Here is a 17,490-nt window from a genome sequence, read left to right as displayed (position 1 = left end):
CATACTGAAGTATTTAAACTCTTTACTACATCTTGGACTGGAGATTATAGGTAGCTTGAAACTTTATAAAGGTGTCGTATTTCAGATGAGAATATTTTATTTACTGCATTCCTAGTGCACCTAAGTTGTTTGGTGATGTTTACGAGGTGTCCCTCGAAATACTCGACTGCATTTCCATTTATAGCAGCTGCAACGGCAACTAAGTCAACTTTAGTATCTATGCGTTTACATTTTATAACGCCAGCTTAAGACACGTTTGCGCATAAGCAAATAAAATTAGCGTTACAGTTCTGGTAAATAGTCTACAATGTTTCGGTGTTACGTTTGTCAACAGAGGTGGGGTTTGCTCTGACGCGGCCGTTTAATTTGAATATCTGTACTGCCATCTCATCTGTAGGTACGGCGGGAACAAAGAGCGCTAAACGCTGAATTAACGTAGCATTAGCTAAATCGCCTCTGACCCTATGTAAAGTGGCTCTGTTGATAAGGCTTTGGCACATCCGTCCGTACTTACATCTTGTTATCTTTGGGGAGTCAAGCCTCGAAAGGCTTTTGTAGGATCACGGCCGCTCCGAATTCATATGAAAATTTAATTTTCTGTTAGTGAATTTCTCAAACGGGAGTCGAGTTTTCGTGCTATTGTCTCGCGCCGGGCTTATGCGGGCTTAAGGACCGAATGTGAGACCCTCTGTTAATTGTTTGAGTTAAGTATGAGCGTTTTGCGGTTACAGGATTCACAATTATTGTAACAACTTGGCCGTATCATACCACTTTATTGTTGTTTAACAATAGGCAGATAAAGGAATTATGTATCGATTACGCGGTTATTTGCTACGAATTTGTAAAATAGAGTTTTAATTTTAAAACAATCATACTGTTATTTGTTAAATAGGTTGTCGCGTTGTCTGTTTTATTAGGTACCTTAAATATTTTTCTTATTAAAACATCAATGCTTAAATATTATTTATTTTTTGTTTAAATCTTATGATTCTCTGTAAAATATCTAAATTATTCTAATGTAATAATAAATTCAAATGTCTTACCTGGAGCTGAGCGGTGATACGCTTTGGTCATAACTGGAACTAGAGGACAATGATTCATTTGAGATCATGCCACTTTCCATGCCAAGAGGTACTGCGCATGTTCCCACGTCAGCTGCAACAAATTATACAGAATATTTATTATTTGGAAAATGATAAGCTAAACTACCATCTACGAAGTAGAAAGTTGAGTCAATCAGTATTTGTAAATTATTTATGTTTTTCAATTGAATATGAATAATAAATATACTGTTGAGAGCATGTTGGTTTGCAACATTTCAGACTATTATTTGGTGATGGTAATACCGATAACAAATCAAATTATACAGACAGGCGGTGCGCCGGTAGATTTGCTCCCGGCCGCGTTAGATTAAAAAGCGTTCATACGTCTATTCACAAATTATCGATTTCATTGAAAATGTGCTAAAGCTAAATCACTTATATAATTTTGTAAGAAATAATATTCAACTTCCTACTAATTTTATAAATGAAAAAACTACGAATTAAAATTTCGATTAATTTGTTTCTTTCTAAAGTGTTGGTTGCCATAGGAACAAATGTAATTAATGTACCAGTACTGGTACTGGTAACAAATGTACCAGTAACTGGTTAAGTGCATTTTTAAAATAGTCTAAAAACTCCACTCGTTGGTAACATTTTAATTATCAAACACATATTTACATTTTGCAGGATGGGAAAAAATATAAAATAACTCTGAATTTTTCCGTTGAGTCTGCAAACAGTAATAATTACATTACTAATTATAAAAAGTGGAAGGAAATTGCGCAGCGGTGGGTTGCGCAACGGAATTTACGTGGACATCTTATTTCCACTTCAATGAGTTCAATTAACTTAAAAAAAGGAATACCAGGATCTGATTTGCCGCTTTACAGAAATCATAATGACTTTATACAACCAGACGAGTTTAAATAGGCTTCTGGCGTTGAGGGTTTAGAAACAGGATAGTACACTTCAACAGTGGGTAATGTACAGTAAATTCTAGTACGTGTAAAGCGATGTTTTTAGACGTCTTGGTGACATTCGGGCCATGTTCCTAAAATATGACCCACATATGTTACCACCCACAACTGTTTGCATCAAGTTCTAGTTCATAGATCTTATACGTTTTATCCGTACGTACGTTGAATCAGATCAAGTAGGCCATTTATATTAATATATATGTATGTATAATATATAAAACTCTATTGTTGTAGAAATTTTTCGTTTTCCATTTTTTCAAAATAACTATATTCATTTTAGCAGAGGAATAAAAAATATTATTCAAAAGTTTATTGTTAAAAAATAATTAAATAAAAAAATACATTATAACAAATATTTGAATTATTATACTTATACTTTTTACTACATAAATAAAGTATAGTAAAGTTTATTATATAATTATTATATATAATTGGTAATAATATAAATATATTGGTGTGATTATTAAATGTAAGACGACGAAGACGGGTGGAAAATGTTGAGCATAACTTCAATACTAATTTCAAGAAACTTTTTCCTTTTACCCTCAATTACGTAGTTTGGAGTATGTACGCCACAGGGCAAAGTTACAAAGCGGGTATAATACATCCACTTTGTATATGCGCTGTGGTATGTACAGTGCGTAGGTGAGAGGGCGGCGGGGGCCCACAGGCAAGAGTCCCAAATTTTTGTTTATTTTCCTGCTTTTAATAAAACGAAAATACAATACACGACGTCGGTGAGGCACAAAGGGAAAAATTCAAATTCGGTTTTGCGGGCGGCATTATTTTAACATACGTATGTTTATTTTTCGTTACCTCCCCACTTCCTTTTGTGTAATCGTATTTCGAGATTCTTCTAGGTAAAAAACGTTATTTATCTGCATTATTTGCTCGGCGAACATGTTCGAACGGCTCTTTTAATATTGTTGCTTTATTTTTGTTTGAAGTGTATTTTTTGTTTACTTCAATAACGTAAGTAATTTAATGGGTTTGTATCGGGCTTAGAATTTCGAGATTGGAGATACCGATTTGGATAGATATGTACTAAGTATATATAATGTTAGCATCCAATCGACGGAGAGTGCTCTAAAGGTCTCGACGTATTGGTTTAACGTTTCATGTTCATAGGCATTTAGTTGATCATGTTCCTTTGAGCTCACTTGATTCGGTATTACGAGTACAATACAGTATTGTGTCACAAGCATGCAACAGTTTGCAATACATCGGTATCCCCATTATTGCTTTTGTGTTCACTTGTGTTCACATTTAATATATTATTTTCAGATAAAATGTACTTAATAAAGCGTTAGGTAAATATTAAAGTGACATTTGAAACACAGGAATATATTTGGAGATTCAGCAACAGATGCGGTCTTGTGTCGGCAGTCTTAATCTTACAAGCATCCATGTGAGGGATGCGCCACCTAATCCAGAGCACCACGGCGACATGTGATAAATTACGCAAGAACAAATTACGCGAAACTGGCGCGAGAAAAACAAACAATTTATTACGAAGACAAATTAGCCGCGAGACCGCTGTCGAGAGGTGATTTTAATTATAACATGATAATACCCACCCCTGCACACTGTACCTGCTCCGTTTATTTATGTGTGTACAACTAAGTACCCGGACTAACTAAGTACCTAGTTTGCAAAAGGCTTACCTCTCTACGTCGTACGTTGACACATCGTTAAATAAGTAAGATAGGATTTTACTCATGTGAATATTAAGTGTGTATAATTTAATAATAGTGCTATAATTAATTTTAATGTCAGAATGAAATATACACGTAGATATATTTCATAATAAAATCTAACCCAGAAGGTTAGATTTTTATCGTAATCTATTTTATTTATATATATATAAGAATATATATGTATGCCATTAAATATATTATATATTCAATAAATAAATGTACAACGCCGTCAACGATCCACGATACACATTGTTAGAAAACAACATAAGTAGTCAAGTTAGTTTCTTTTTTCATTACATTTTTTGTCAAGCGGTAATAACTTAATTTCGAACTCTTGTAACAGAACAAATAATATATTTTATATCACATATAAATATATTTAATTAATTAAATCGATATATGCCGTATATCAGTAGATATACTATATTATTAAATTTTAGTTTTTAACCTACTTGTTTACAACACTTTTCTACACTCTCTCCTTTTCTCAGTCTAATAAATTTATGAAGCTCTCTCTAACGTCGCGTGGACTAGTATAAGAACAAGTACTTATGACTTACTGTCCTTCAGGAATCTACAGCTACTTACGTCGTAGAGTGCTTTGTTTACTCATGGTTTTAAGTATCTGGATAATACATTTATATATTTATAATATTATAATTTGAAGTGTTCATAATGTTTGTAAAATAAAGTACCATTATATTATCTGTTATCCTCATGTATGTTTGACGGCCTCGGTGATCTAGCAGTTTAGCACACCTCTTTACTTTCGATGGTCGCGGGTTCGATTTCTCGCAAGGTGCAAACATTTGTTTACATGAATATGATTGTTCCTAACGGTCTGGGTGTTTTATATGTATGTACAAAATATATGAGTATTTATATCTGTTGTCTAGTACGCATCCCACACGATCTACTTACCGTGGGACTAGATGGCGTTATGTTAATAGTCCAGAGAAATTCTCTTGTGTAAATGATACATCATTATATTAGCCTGCCACAATGTGGTCGTATAACATTTTTATTTATAAACCGACTTGAATGAAACTTACACGATATTTTAAGTTAAGCTTACCTCATGATATTAGTGAGAATCGAAACCAAATTTGAGATCAGCTTGCACAAAGGCACAGAAACACAAACAAAAATTCTAACTATAATTTTTATGTACCTGTATCTATTTGTACTTAGAATATATGCACCTTATTAATATTTAAAAAGTACTTAAAAATCTTAGTTAGTATTTAAAAATCACTCTTTTGATCGCCTTACCGGTCAAATATATTAAACGTAGACATTATTCTGTTTGAATAGCATCCGTATTGATAAATATATATAATTATCAAATTAAATGAAAAACTAATATATTATTGGGACATTTTTGCCGCTTATAAATGTAAATTTTTTTGTATTAATATTTTTACTTAATGTCCAGTTGAGTATACAGATTCAATTGAGAAGAACTGGCAAGAAACTCCACTGAATTTTGTTTTTTGCTAGTCAATTTATTTATTGTACATTGTGTACTTATGTAGGTGTCTATGTCTAACATTAAGTGAAAATTAAAAATCAATTAGAAACTATTCTCTCACGATACTGAATAATGAATTTATATTTAGTTAAGAAAATGTGAAAATCGAATTCATTAATTATTTGATTGGTCTGCAAGCGATTGACGTGATGAAGTATTATAAAATATAATGTTTTGTTGCTATTGGTTGCTGCCGGTCTTTACAGCTTCACGAACCATTAAGGTTGAAAGGTGAGTGTTAAATTGACTCTACATCACCTGCCAACACTTTGAAGAGCTTTATTCTATTAGTTCTGGAGGGAGTTAGGTAACCTACGTCGTCCAAATTGATAAGGTCTTAGCTTTAATGGTTGCTTTGTTTCAGCAACATCGAACAATGAACAGGGGTTTAATTATGTACCTAACATTGTTACAAACAATTCACATTCAAAACAAATTAATTAATAAGACACGCGTTAAATTCAAATATTTACAGGTGTGCCACATAAAACGGTTTATTCATGAATAGCAAATAGAAAGTGGTTATTAAATATTTGTACCTATTTACGTTCATTAATAAGTGCTAATGGGTTAATTCTGGTATATTATTTTTTCTATTTTTATCGGTTCCTATCTTACTAAGACTGTATAAATAATGTTACTAATTTATGTCATTAATTAGAAAAACAAAATGTCGTGATAACTATTTCTGTTTTCATTAAAAATTATGTATAAATTTGTTTAATTATACATGTATAAATTCACAATATAGTAGTGGTAGTCACACAGCTTAAAGGTAACAATTGCTGGGAAATCCTGTGAAGAATTAACTCCAATTTGTAGTCGCCCCTTGGGGCTGGCTAAACTTGCTACCTCATTACATTAATTGCCAGTCGCAAAGGAGAATAACTATTAAAAATTCATTGTTTTTAGCCTTCCGTCGAGTTCTCTCGGATAGCATTATTAATATTTAATTCTGCTGAGACGCCGCGCCTAATGCTCTAATTTAAAATTCTTACGAAACTTAATATTTGAGCGAGGCAGCCCCCCTAAGAATTCTATGTCTACTAACAAAATACATTTTTTTTGATTATTCGCAGTTATTTTTATTACAATGGCGGGTAGACATGAAACATGTTTAAATTGTGTGTACAGAAAGCAGCAGTGAACCGTGTGACTTCAAAAATTTTTGCGTCGAGAGGGCTCGTTTCGGGCTACTTGGTAGGAAACTAGAGTTGCACGCTCAGTGGTACATAAATTTTCCGTGGGTACCGCATCGGAACCGCAGTAGCTAGCTCGACCTCTGTACTTTGTACGTGTTGTGTTGCCAAATAAAATGTTGAACGTAACCTATTTGGACATTAGAGAATAAGGGGTTTCCTACATAGATTTACAAAAATATTACTTTTCTATTATTTCCTCCAATTATAAATGTAATAATTTTCATTTTTTTTCTTAATTTCATTATCAACCATTATCTTAATATTTTTTTCAAATTTTTATTTTTATAACAATATATGTACCTATTAAAAATTTGAAAAAAAATTCTATTACCTATATATATTATTATTTTATACTAATAATAGAATATTTCTAGATTTACTAGTAATAACAGTAAAAAGTAGTAAACATTTTACATATATGAGCTTCGTTTGTAGAAGGAACTGAAATGGCAATAATAAATGTTTTATATCACTATAGGAAAACAATATGTATCTATTGTTTTGGAACGTAATGATGATTCCCTTTTCTGATACATCCTACTTGGACTAGTGTATATTATCAGCAAAAATACTACTGACAGTGATTGAGAAAATAAGCTATTTTGTTTATTTCAAAATATACTAACTTTATTCTTGTAATCAAGTAAGTTTTGCTCTCGTTTCTGGAAGTATTCGAAAACTTTAAATTAGCAGAAGTGCAGAGCAAGGCAAAACTATTAATATTCGCGCCTAGGTACCAGCAGAAGGTATAAACGTTGGATCTAGATAAATAATTCATGCCAGAATTAAAGAACTTAACAAAGTTTCTCTCTTTAACGAGCGAGTTTAATGAAACTGTTTGCTATAGGAATTTATCAAATTAGGAAGTGTCCTTTCAATTTTTCGTCCGCATTTAAATTGTAAAATGGTTTAAAAACAGATAATCTTTTTGCATAATATGCCGTAATTATCAGAATATTTTGAGTTGTTCAGAACAAAGTTCTCGTTAAGATAAAATTGTTTACGTAATTATATCTATTTTAAATTTACTATGTTAATTTATACTTAGTTTATTACACATTTTTATTAATTTTTATTTATATTTTCAACTTGAATATAGTTCAATAACAAAATTCAATGAACTCAAATGAGTTTTATTATATATAAAATGTTGTAATGGCGACGCTGTGACATTCATTTTATAGGTATGAAGTAAATTAACATGCCTGTAGGTATAATTCAAATCGTAATTTACCAGGTCTCGCCGAAGTCTCGACACAAAGCAAAATTTGATCTGAATTTCGATGGGTTTACAATTGTGATCTAAGAGCCCAAGGGCTTTCTGCACAGACACATCTTGTTACAATCAATTATAATCAGTGGGGAATATTTAGGCAGTTATTTTACAAATGCAATTATTAGATATATTGCCAAGACATAACATTTGGTATTGAAAAGGATGTCTTTTTTCTTCGGATCACATAGAGGAAATGATAAATAAAAATAACTTTACAATATATATTGTACAAAATGTCCCAGAGAAGTAATATAAATAAAAAAAATAATAACAATTTTGTAAGAATTTTATAAGAAGCAATACTGTATATTAAATTTTAAGATCCTATAATTATTTGCAAATAGCTATATTACATTCGTACATTTCCACGGATAATATACTCAGTAAAGGAACAGACAACCTGTTGAATGAAATAATATTGTGTCATCTCCAGACACGGTGTTATTCGTGCTGTATGATATTTTTATTACCTAAGGCGATATATTTTCCCAAAGACAAGATTTTCTTGGATATCAATATTTAATTTTAAAAGACACTATTGTGGCCATAATAAATTAGATTATAGAATTGTAAGAAATTTGTAGTTCAAATATATATGTAACTGGTATGGCAATAATTTCACTAAATGGAGCTCCAATAGCGATCTGCTCCGATTTTCGGTATCTAAGTTCACTCCTCCAAAGCAATGGCGAATTAGACTGAACCATAAAGCACAGAATTAATGCAGGATCAATAAAGTGACGAGAGTATACGACGACGATGTGTGACTCACGTGTTCGCCTTAAAGTTAAGGGAAATTTTTACAAGATCATGATACGCCCTGCTGTTTTCTAGGATCAGAGCGTTGGCCCGAAAAGGCGACGGATGAAAGACGACTATATGCAACTAAAATGCGAATGTTGAAATGGATGTGTAGTGTGACAAGAATGGATAATATAAAAAATGAATACATTCGAGGAAGTATGAAAATGGCGCCGGTGTCGGAGAGTTTGAAGAGCAATCGTCTGTTGTGGTATGGGCATGGAATGTGTAGAAATGAATATTTTAAGGAAGGTGTTACATATGAATGTGGATGGCTATAAGGGCAGAGAAAGGCCGATAAATGGATGAATGGACTGTGTAAAAGATGATATAGTAAGAAAGGGAGTAAATAACGTGATGACTGCGAACAGGGATGAATGGAAAGAAAAACATATTACTTCGATCCAAAATAAATGGGATAAGGAAGAAGCAGATGATGATGAGGGTATGGCAAACAAACCGACGGCCCTTGGAGGTAGGTGGTAACGGTACACTACATATATACGTGAACAGGATAAAATACATGGACATTATCATGAGATGCTAGTGTTATTCATGTGTTGCCATTCTGGAGTTTCTAAAGCAAGCTGCTTGGAAGCTGAAATAAGTAGATTCTTTTTGCATATCGCTGACTCAAGAACCTATAAATATTTATATTAATTTTGATGTTTATTGGTCGTTAAATAACGAAATTATTAGAACAGTTCTAAATACATTCAATTTCAGTAAACTGTTGTACAGTTTACAAATAGATCTTCAATTATTTTGATTAATAATTTATAGCACTTGGTTACAACAGTATGTATACGTAATATTGAATTATATATTTTATAATGATATTACTATAAAATCATAATATTATTTTTCGTTTTCAATAACCCGCCCAATTGAATAGACTTTCTCGCTGATTGTGGAATATTAATGATATACTCGTATACAAAGTAATTCCTATAGAGATGTATGAAAAGCGACGATTATGGAATCTTTGACAGAGAAATGGGCCAAAGAAATTTGACTGTATTATGATAATAAATAGTAGGGTGGATCCGTGTTCGTTTTAATAAACATATCTATATAAATAATTTATTCTTTTCATCTGAACAATAATATAAATGTATCCGAGATTTATAGACATCTTCCAGAACGTTTTAAATTGTTATGAGCCATTAGATAAAATAACTAAAATAATACTTACAAAATAACTACATAAAACTACACCAGAGATAGATTATAACAGTCGTCAGCATGAGCATCTCAGTTCCACCCATTTCAGTATCCAAGAAGCTTGTTGAGTATACTGGCTTTCTTTGTTGGGTGTTGATTAAACAGTGAAATTACAGAATAAGAGGCATGCTGTCTTATATAAAGGACTACCTGTAATAGTGATCTCAGGACAATTCACGCAACGGCTTTAGACAAGAGAAAAGTTAAGCTAGCTAAAGCTTGTGTTATGGGTACTAGATACAAATACATAGATATATTTTTTTCGTAAATACATAAACATTATACATAGAAAACACCCAGACACATTCCGTGCGAGGTATCGAATCCGCGAACATCGGAAGTAGGGCGGTGTATTAAACCGCTGGACCACCGAGGCAGTCAACATAATATCCGCATTGATGAAGTAAAATTTGTTGCATCAATAGCTTATATATAAAATTCTCGTATCATAATGTTAGTTACTATTTTCCTCCGACACAGCATGACCGATTGTTATAAAAAAAATTATGTACATTCAGTAGGTATGGTAGGTAGTGGCATTAAAACAGACATATAACCCCAAATTTTCACCCATCTACCACTATTCCCTATTTTTTAATATCTGTATTAATTTATATGACAAAACAACGTTTGCGGGGTTGGCTAGTCAATTTATAAGTTAAAATGACATTTAATATTTTAGAGTTATTCGCGAATATTTTATGTTCTGTGAATAAATGTTAAAAAGCACTGACCTAAGTAAACTACCCTAATATATGACAACGCTATCTACAGATATAACAGAAGGTTAACACATCGCCCAACATGTACATTAGGGAAGCAATAAGTTATTGAAAATTGGGTTACGCAAGTCTCGGTATCCGAGTTAGATTTCAGTAGCGAACTTTGTTTAGACCTTATTTACTTTTATGATAAACAAGTGTGTCTTTATAGAATAATGTTTTTAGTATTATCTGTTGCTTGCCACTTTATTTTATTGAACTTATAAACTTTTTTTTATTGAAATAAATAATAGTACTCTAAGTTAATCCTCATTACATTAGCTATTTGCGGGTGAAACTTCATCGAAATAGGTCCAGACGTTTCAGAGATTCATGTCCTGTATAGTAATACATCTAATAAGCATATCAATTGTACAATATTATATTGTAATTTTAATCTCTGTGCGAGTATATGTATAATATTAAAAATTTAAAATAATTTTTATGTTTGTTACAATAATTCACAATAATATGTTTGAACGATAGATTGCATGAAGAACATATGCTGTCTTCTATTTCAAAATATAACCAGGTTGATGGTGAAAGTTTGCATACTAAATCATATTTATAAAATGTAAAACAGAAATATCAGTTCGATATAACATATCCAACAGCTTTTTAACCGGTAGTTAAAAAAACTGTCGGAATACAAGCAAGCTGCAAAGTATTCACTCCAGTTTTTAAAAGTCCTGATGTTTATTTAGGTTGAAAAATGGCGCAGACTTCAGTGAATGCATCCTCTTTGATATATTATTCCAGTAAGTCAATACCTATTTGACCTTTCACCTAATGGGCGTCTGGCGTGTGTAGGCGGATATATCTGCAATCTAGTTCTATTCAGACCTTGTGCCTTTATTAGTCGCATGTAATCTGCATCATATATGTATATATACGTGGTAGTTAAATTTTGATTGCACATCTGCACCGATTATCCTCTATTATATATGATAATAGCTTTATCAATTATAATTAGTGCAATAATACCTCTGTTAGATATTATATTAATTATTGACTGAAATTGATTTTGAATAGCCCAGTGATTATATTTAGGTTCAATACCGTCTTAAAAGGCAGGAATTAAGTTTAACGGTTTAATGCAATATGTGAATGAGTGATTGTTGTTTAATTCTTGGAATCCTTATGCTTAATTAAACAATTTTTTAAACACGATTATTTTTTATTTTTAGTTTACTCCCAGCTTTAATAGTATAATGTCTTATAAAATAACATTCCATTAGAATCGATGAACGAATAGTCGTTTATATATATATAATTATAAATGCTAACATATGTTTAGCCTTTTCATGACTAAACGGCTGAACTAATCTTAACGAAATCCGACATGAAGATAAATTAGATTAGACGTAGATTGTACCATTTGAATATGTATTGGCTATTTTTTATTCGCGGGTAACATTTAGGAACATATAATATAATGTGGCTCCTTTGTTATTATTTTTAAACAGTTTCTCAACATGTTTCTCTGGGCGGAATATGAAATGCCCCATTGTATGAAAGCCCGTACGTTACAATGCACAGTTACCGTAATTAGTATAGACATGTCTCAGAGGAGACATGAATAGAGATTATTAACAGACTGTTGCAAGCTCCGTAACATTCTCGAGACGTGGTTAGGTGTCTAACGTGTGAAACAAACAAGGGCTTTACTAGTTTTGTCATCAAAGACATAGATCTTTATTAGACGCGAATCAGGCGGAGTAGTAATTTATTTAAATGATCGTAGTGTTACGTGGTGTCGTGGAGTGTTTATTTATTTACTTCATTAACAATAATACCTTCCATTTCATGAAATCAAATAGGATTTAATTATATATTAAATTATATTAGTATATTTAGAGAACGCGATCTGTACAACAAACGAGAATGTATTAGTGAGATTCTTATTATGACTAGGGTGATTACGATTTAAGAATTTAGAGCATATTCATAAATAAAATTAAAACTTTTAATATGGAATATCCAATTTTAAGCTCCGGTAATTTTTATGTTTCTTATTAAAATATATACATATCCCATATAAGTATAAATCATCAATATATACACATTTTTTGAATTGGGTGCCATCATAACAGAAATAATTTTCTTTTATTTTGGCTGTGACACTACGGTCTGGTCTTCAATTAATGATTTGTTTCTTTTCATATAATTGTTTTGAATGTTGCGTAGTATGTAGAGAAGCAGTTATAAAAAGTATATATATCTGCATTAATGTATTAATGTGTTTGATATTAAGAATAATATTCATACAAAGTTTTTTCCCTCGTACGCCAACAAGACAAGAAGTTATAACTTTCCACGTTTTCAAGCAAAACATAGAGTTACCTTCATTAGAATTTATAATGATTATAAGAACCGAAGGCGGCCGCAAAATATGATACATCTAGTGAGGCTTTATTACGGTGTATGTGAACACAAAGTGTGGTAACGTCGCACCGCCCGTTTCAGACATTAGGCAGAAATTAATGATGTGGCACCGAGTACTGCGACTCTGACAGACCTCTAGCCAGAGGTTCATTACACGTCTTGCCAAATAGAGAGACGACATTTACTAGACGGGAGAAGCGATAAGCGGTGCGGTAAGATTCACGTAAAACAATCGAAACAAGTAAACTATTACCACTTACAATGTCATACTACTCTAAAAATAAGGTATAGTTTTATAAGAAATTATTTAATCAAGTACCACTATCAGTCTGGCATATGTATACTATTTTTATGGTTCCAAACCAGTTTCTAAAAGATAAACTTCAAACCTTATGTATTTATTGACATGTTTTACTAATATTTTATTATTTAAACATTCCTTATGTCAATATTATTGGGCAATAAAAAATATCAGGACTTTTTCTAGATTTTATTTTATAAATAATACAAAAATAGGTGAAATCGCTTATCTATATTATATATATCACAGATAATATAATATTACATACAGATACCCCATCCCATACAAGAAAATGGTTCCTTCCTAACTCGGGCTATTCTTCGGGCTATTTTATTTCGCCGCCGTAGGCGCTAGATGTCGCTATATCTGAAGCAGTTCGGATTACTAGTGGGTGATTAGTAATAAAGCATGAAAATAGATGGCAGAGAATTCGGTCTACATGACATCTGTTTTGCAAAGATACGTACATAATAGATATATAACTGTATCGAACTCCTGATTGGGTACAATCGAAAATTCAATGTAGGTATAATATTGTTCGCTGACAGTCTACAGACACGGCTAATGTACCTATGTATCTATGTACTATGTATTTCAGTATTTTCTCAATCAATCAAAAATTATAAAATCAGTGTTAGTTTTTTGAAGTTACATTCATAACAATAATAAAAACATAATAATACCACATTAAAGCGGTCACCAAGTACCTATGTTTATTATATTTTAATATGAAAGATACACACGCATACATATGCAAGTTTTTAACAACTTATAGTTATACCTGGTATGAGATAATCCTCAAAGACACGATAGTTTACTAAATATTTGTAGTAGTCCTTAGACACATTTAAATTATTGAGTTTGACAAAAAAATAAGAAGTTCAATGAACTCTGAACAGGAACAATTCAAAAGTTGAAGTACCTACTTAACTTAAATGATGAAAAAAGAGAAAAAATCCAATGCTAGTGAAAATATGTTTTAAGCATTTGACTTAAAGTCGTTTATCCTATTCTTTTATTCCTATATTTTATATTTTTAACATTTCATGTATGTTGCCAGTACTCGTTGTCATTTCGATATAATAAAAAAATATGGACCAACCTACGATTTAAAATCGATATTTTTATTTGTGATGAAATCTAATAATATAAATTATGAATAACCTACCCTCGAATGGAGATATTAAAAAACTAATTATCATGAATAGTAGGTACTAGGATCAGTAATATATCATAGTATTATGAATGATTATCGTTTCAAAACCTTGTACAATTTAGTAAGGTTGAAAATATCCTTCTACAAAAGCAAAATTCGAGTATTTGTAAAGTTTCTTATGAGTATTTTAAAAAATTCGAGGATCCTCATATTTAGCTATCAATGTCAGTAATTTAGATACCATATAACACTTGTTTATTGAGGTTTCATAAAGGTATAGCTGACCTTATATACTCTATACCACATTCAATTCTCATTCATTAAATTACAATAAGTAGGTATTTTTTTTTAATAGAAGAACTATGTCACTAATGTCATTAATTGCTATAATTACCAGGGTGACCGCGTGGAGGTTGATATAATAGAGTACACTTGTATCAGATCAATCTAATTAATATTTCCCTCTTCAAGTTTCGAAGTTATGAGCGAACAGATAAATATATAGTACTTGCATACGTGTCAAAATCTCTCTATTTTACCGTCGTCGAGTAAAAATTATGCATTGCAATTCGTTCCAAATAAGAGTATAATACAAAATGATGAAATTTTACTGTTTGCAAAGACTAATTAAAAGCACCATCGAATAATGCGTTGTAATATCCTGTTATCGATTATTCGAAAAAATCGATAAATCTATACATTTATTTTTAATATGGCAACACTTTCTAAATAAGTATTACTGGAATAATATGGTTTTCTTGTTTAGCTGTTTTATATTTACTTAAACTTTTTTTATGTTTAATTTATCATAATAATATAGTAAGTACTTATTATTTGAAAATATAAAATAAACATTTAAAATACGGTGATACAAATGAAAACAGCGCCATCTATGAAAGTATTTTGGAAACAATAAGCCCCAATTAGCAATGATTAAATTGTAAACAAATACAGGGCAACAACAAAATGAGTAAATATATGAAAATTACTTTTCTAAACGCATTATTTCATTTTAACATCTATATATGACTTTTTAAAAATAGATTAAACCTTTTTAAAAACATAGTTTTGGGTTTTAAACGATTACAAAACAATGTTGAATTCCATTCGATACCAATGACGCCATCTAAATCCGTTTTTCGAACTAAAAATGGCTACTATGCCATTGATCCCCACTGTATATATATTTGTCTACAATGGCGTCCTCGTAGTAAAAATAGCATCCTTGTGTCACATCTTTTTGTCATGATATGCTATATCTGTTTATAATAATTATATAATATGACTCTATTATATGTATATCGTCTGTTTTAAATAAGTTTGCTAAAGGGTATTATGAGAAGGTTTATAACTCGATTCTCAACAACAAGTACTCAGTCTTATTCGTGCAAAGTTCTCGGTAATTTATTGTTAAAGAGTCACATTACTTAAGGACAGAAGGAAGGAACTTTTGAAGGGAAATCGTAACTACCATTCCTTGGATTGTAATTGTTTTGTTTACGGTTCTCCATCCGCATTGTTTGACTTGACGATGTAGAATTAAACTTAATTGTAATTGTTAACGCTAACTCCTTACGGCTAATATCTGTGAGCTTATACCTATACAGATTAAATGGTAAATTTACTTTAAATAGATTCAGGGTGCACTTGAGTAACTTTCAGTGAAGATATTGATACATGTAATTATTTACTTATGGGTATAATTATGTCGTGTTTCTTATAATATTAGAAAATTTCCCACTTTTCATTTTCGTGGGGTCACATTATCGGTTTTAGTGACAAAGAGACCGTTTTGCGAGTACACCCTTTCAAATAATGAAATAATTTAAAAAATCGGTTTCTTATTAATTAAGATGTAGATGAACATATATAAAAAATACTTAATTATCGATGTCGATGTCTTTTAATTATACTGTCGGACAAATATAACATTTGCGACCACTACTTTTTTAAGAAATTACAAATATACATTGGTGCCAGTGAAATATACATAAGTAACATCTAAGTATCTTAAGTACTATTTTACTTATCACCAATAAGTAAATTTCAGCTTCATTTAACTTAGCCAGTAGAGGTATAATCAATCAACTTTGACTTTGATTACAGTATTTTGGTGTTTAGCTAGAGAGGTGCCAGTTATCATCATATCATATCATCATTTTACCCCACTTTGCCTCTGCTATATCTCTAATTAATGAGTATTATAATACTTTGTAGTACTATATACTGTACTCTTTTCTAATCTACTTTCAGAGATATATCGGGCAAATGGTACAAGTGTTTTTACGTTTATATATATTCTAAAGTTCAGGTTGCGACGTTCACAGACTAGATATTATTTAAACAATCAAATTTTGTGGCCTTTTGTTTATCTTTAGGTAGTTAATCCTTATTGGTTGGTATTAACTTCATTATTATGCTTGTTCCATGTATTCTATACACTTCAGAAGTAGCAGTATATTTTATCCAGAACTGGAAAGGTGAGGATCAATTTAACTCTTACATAGTAAATAGTATGTGTGTATAATTCGAGAAACACCCTCTGCCGTATTCATAGCCGATAATATGTTTAACGGAATTGCTTAGCCTTAATTTAGGGAAAATTATCCTCAATTGTTGTCATGTTTCAAGTAGTAAAGTATAAGTGTATTGTGTATTACATTGTATATTTAAGTGTAAATATTATGTAAGTTACTATTCGTCTTCCGCATTTACATGAGTTTTGTAATATGAAAGAAAACGCTGCAAAAATGTATCAATATATGAGGAATAAAACGTGAAGTCAAATTCAATCTCAAGCTATCTAGTTAATGTGGTGACATTATACTAAATTATTATCTTATCACAAGGCTGAAGTCTATAATTTAACTTGTTTTCTATTTTCACTCTTACTGTGACCGACTAACAGTTTGTGATTTCTGTACGTTGTCTATATTGAATGTATTAATTTGAAACCACGTGTATGTTAAATAAATTGAAAGTAGTGATGAATAAGTAAATGTCTATTCCGAGATTACTTCGGGGTTGTTAGTTTAGGATCTTTTGAAATACCTACCTGTTTTGTTTAATAGAAAAATATTTGTTGAAATTCTCCTAATTTGTGGTTTAATTATACATTCAGTATTTCAATAAACCG

The 17,490-nt window shown here is 31.2% G+C and overlaps 2 protein-coding genes across 3 annotated transcripts in view; one reads left to right on the top strand and one right to left on the bottom strand.

Moving 5' to 3' along the window:
* The window catches only part of LOC131841911 (polypeptide N-acetylgalactosaminyltransferase 35A), a 243,191-nt gene that overhangs the window by 78,779 nt on the left and 146,922 nt on the right, over window positions 1-17,490 (top strand). The gene's annotated exons all lie outside the window — the stretch shown is intronic.
* Window positions 1-17,490, bottom strand: part of LOC131841900 (discoidin domain-containing receptor 2-like) — an 86,397-nt gene that overhangs the window by 57,030 nt on the left and 11,877 nt on the right. The window contains exon 2 of the mRNA XM_059190276.1: window positions 1,044-1,155. Within this exon, the coding sequence (XP_059046259.1) occupies window positions 1,044-1,155 (112 nt within the window). The remainder of the gene's footprint in view (window positions 1-1,043; window positions 1,156-17,490) is intronic.

Source organism: Achroia grisella, unplaced genomic scaffold (assembly GCF_030625045.1).
Source record: "Achroia grisella isolate CSIRO2021 unplaced genomic scaffold, CSIRO_AGI_Agris_v1 utg1064, whole genome shotgun sequence".
Lineage (NCBI taxonomy): Eukaryota > Metazoa > Arthropoda > Insecta > Lepidoptera > Pyralidae > Achroia > Achroia grisella.
This window is presented reverse-complemented; position numbering and strand designations above follow the sequence as displayed.